General features: G+C 46.0%; 1 protein-coding gene across 1 annotated transcript in view; it reads left to right on the top strand.

The window, feature by feature from the left end:
- Positions 1-1,953, top strand: part of DONSON (DNA replication fork stabilization factor DONSON) — a 13,544-nt gene that overhangs the window by 4,251 nt on the left and 7,340 nt on the right. Inside the window, exons 5-8 of the mRNA XM_035896424.1 lie at positions 208-386; positions 486-609; positions 730-834; positions 1,813-1,945. Of these exons, the coding sequence (XP_035752317.1) occupies positions 208-386; positions 486-609; positions 730-834; positions 1,813-1,945 (541 nt within the window). The remainder of the gene's footprint in view (positions 1-207; positions 387-485; positions 610-729; positions 835-1,812; positions 1,946-1,953) is intronic.

Genomic DNA, 1,953 nt, shown 5'->3' with positions numbered 1-1,953 from the left:
GGAAGAGCGCGGCGCTCTCCCACAGGCTGCGTTTCAGAGGAGCGCAGCTTGCTCGATGCTGAGCGCGTCTGAAAACCTGACCAGTCGTTCAGCGTGCTCTCAAACCGGCGCAGGGTGCGCATCGGTAGCGCCCAGCGAAATCCCGTTGGATACGTCAACAGTGAAGAATGAACTTCAGCTACAGAATTGTTTGATTCTAATTTGCAGGTCTGTCAGCTTTACTTCTCTCTACAACCTGCTCAAAGCCAAGCTGTGTCCCTACTTCTATATATGTACCTACCAGTTTACCGTCCTGTTCCGAGCGGCTGGTCTTGCGGGAAGTGACGTTATCACAGCTGCAATTTCTCCCACAACTAGAGGTTTAAGGGAAGCCATGAGAAATGAAGGTAAGGTGAAACCAGCCCAACTAGGATTCGAATAACTGATAAAAGTGCATTAGCTGTGCTACAAAACCATTCATTGCTCGCTTTCCTCCCCCGTTCAAGGCATAGAGTTTTCTCTGCCTTTGGTGGAAGAAAGTAGAACCCCGAAACAGAAAAACTCGGAAGTGAATTTGGAAATGGAAGTTGCCAGCAGCCTCGAAGTGGGCAACAGCACGGAAGATGGAGGGTATGTAATACATCTGCTACAGCGCTGGAATTCATGGGTGTCTACAGACTCCTGTGCATTCCCTTTGGAAAACTTCAGGAGGAAGTATTGCTTTCCTAACACTGATTCTGTGTTTCCTAGGGAACCAGCTCCCAGCGATGATGATGATGATGAAAGCTTCTCTTGGCTTGAGGAGATGGGAGTCCAAGACAAGGTTAAGAAACCAGATGCTATTTCTATAAAACTGTATCCTTTCCTTGCGCATCATGACACTGGAAAACCCTGCTGAATACTATCTTTTTGTGGTACACATTTAAGTTTTGTAAGAGCTTTTGAGAACTTATTTCCAAACATTAATCCTCACATTACTTCGTATCGAGACTCTGCGTGTCTTTTTGAGTTTCTTTATGACAGGTATTTCTAGATGCTCCTCTTCTTGAAGGACAAGCCATTGTGAATTGTCAATGTAGCTTTGTAAGATCCATCTGTTAGGTCACAAACTGATCATGTCACCTCACATACAGGTTTACTGGAAAGCCTCATTAGATTTTTTTTTTTTTTTTTTTTAAAGAAAAGGCTGCATGTTTATATAGGCTAGGTTCACACATAGAAGTAGCATGGCATCGTAGGGACACGGCTGTAGACCAGAACGGCTGTTGCTGAGGACCTGTACATGTTTCAGAGGGACCAATTAACTCTCTTTTCCCCTGGTTGCCTTTGCCCTTGCGCTGCCCCAGGCAGCTTCTGCTGGCTTTTGGCCAAGAGGAATCTCCTTTCAGCTTCCTGAGCCTGCCCCACAGCAACACACCCTGAGCGGGGACGGTCAGGGGATGCGCTTCAAAAGCAAACTTCCGGTCTAAACTCCAAATGCTTATGTTTTTATGTTTTCTTTGAAGCCAAATTCACAGTAGAAGTGGGAGTTGCTAACTTCATAGGTATTCAGTAACCGTAACTTGCCAGCTGTAAGACACTGAACCTGGAAAACGCTTTTATCTCACGACTTTAATAATGAAATCAGAAGTGAGGTTTAAGGTGCTGCTTAGTATTTGAAGAACAAATCCAGATCATTGTAAAGCTTCGTGGGTTTTTTGGGGTTTGTTCAAATGACTTGATTGGTCAGAGGCAGGGTGGGAGAGTTCCGGAATTGCACTGCTCCGGTTCTTCCTGTGGTGCACTGATGCTTTTCACTTCCTCCTGGTTTTCCTTTGACTCCAGCCAATGCAGTCGTAAGGAGAAGCATGAGGTGCGGATGGATCACAAACCCGAATCCCTTGCGTTAGTGAAAGGAACAAACACCTTCACCTTGCTGAACTTCCTGATAAACTGTAAGAGCCTAGTGGCTGCCGCAGGTCCGCAAGCAGGGCT

This window comes from Egretta garzetta, unplaced genomic scaffold, assembly GCF_000687185.1.
Source record: "Egretta garzetta isolate BGI_Z169 unplaced genomic scaffold, ASM68718v1 scaffold45, whole genome shotgun sequence".
NCBI lineage: Eukaryota > Metazoa > Chordata > Aves > Pelecaniformes > Ardeidae > Egretta > Egretta garzetta.
This window is presented reverse-complemented; position numbering and strand designations above follow the sequence as displayed.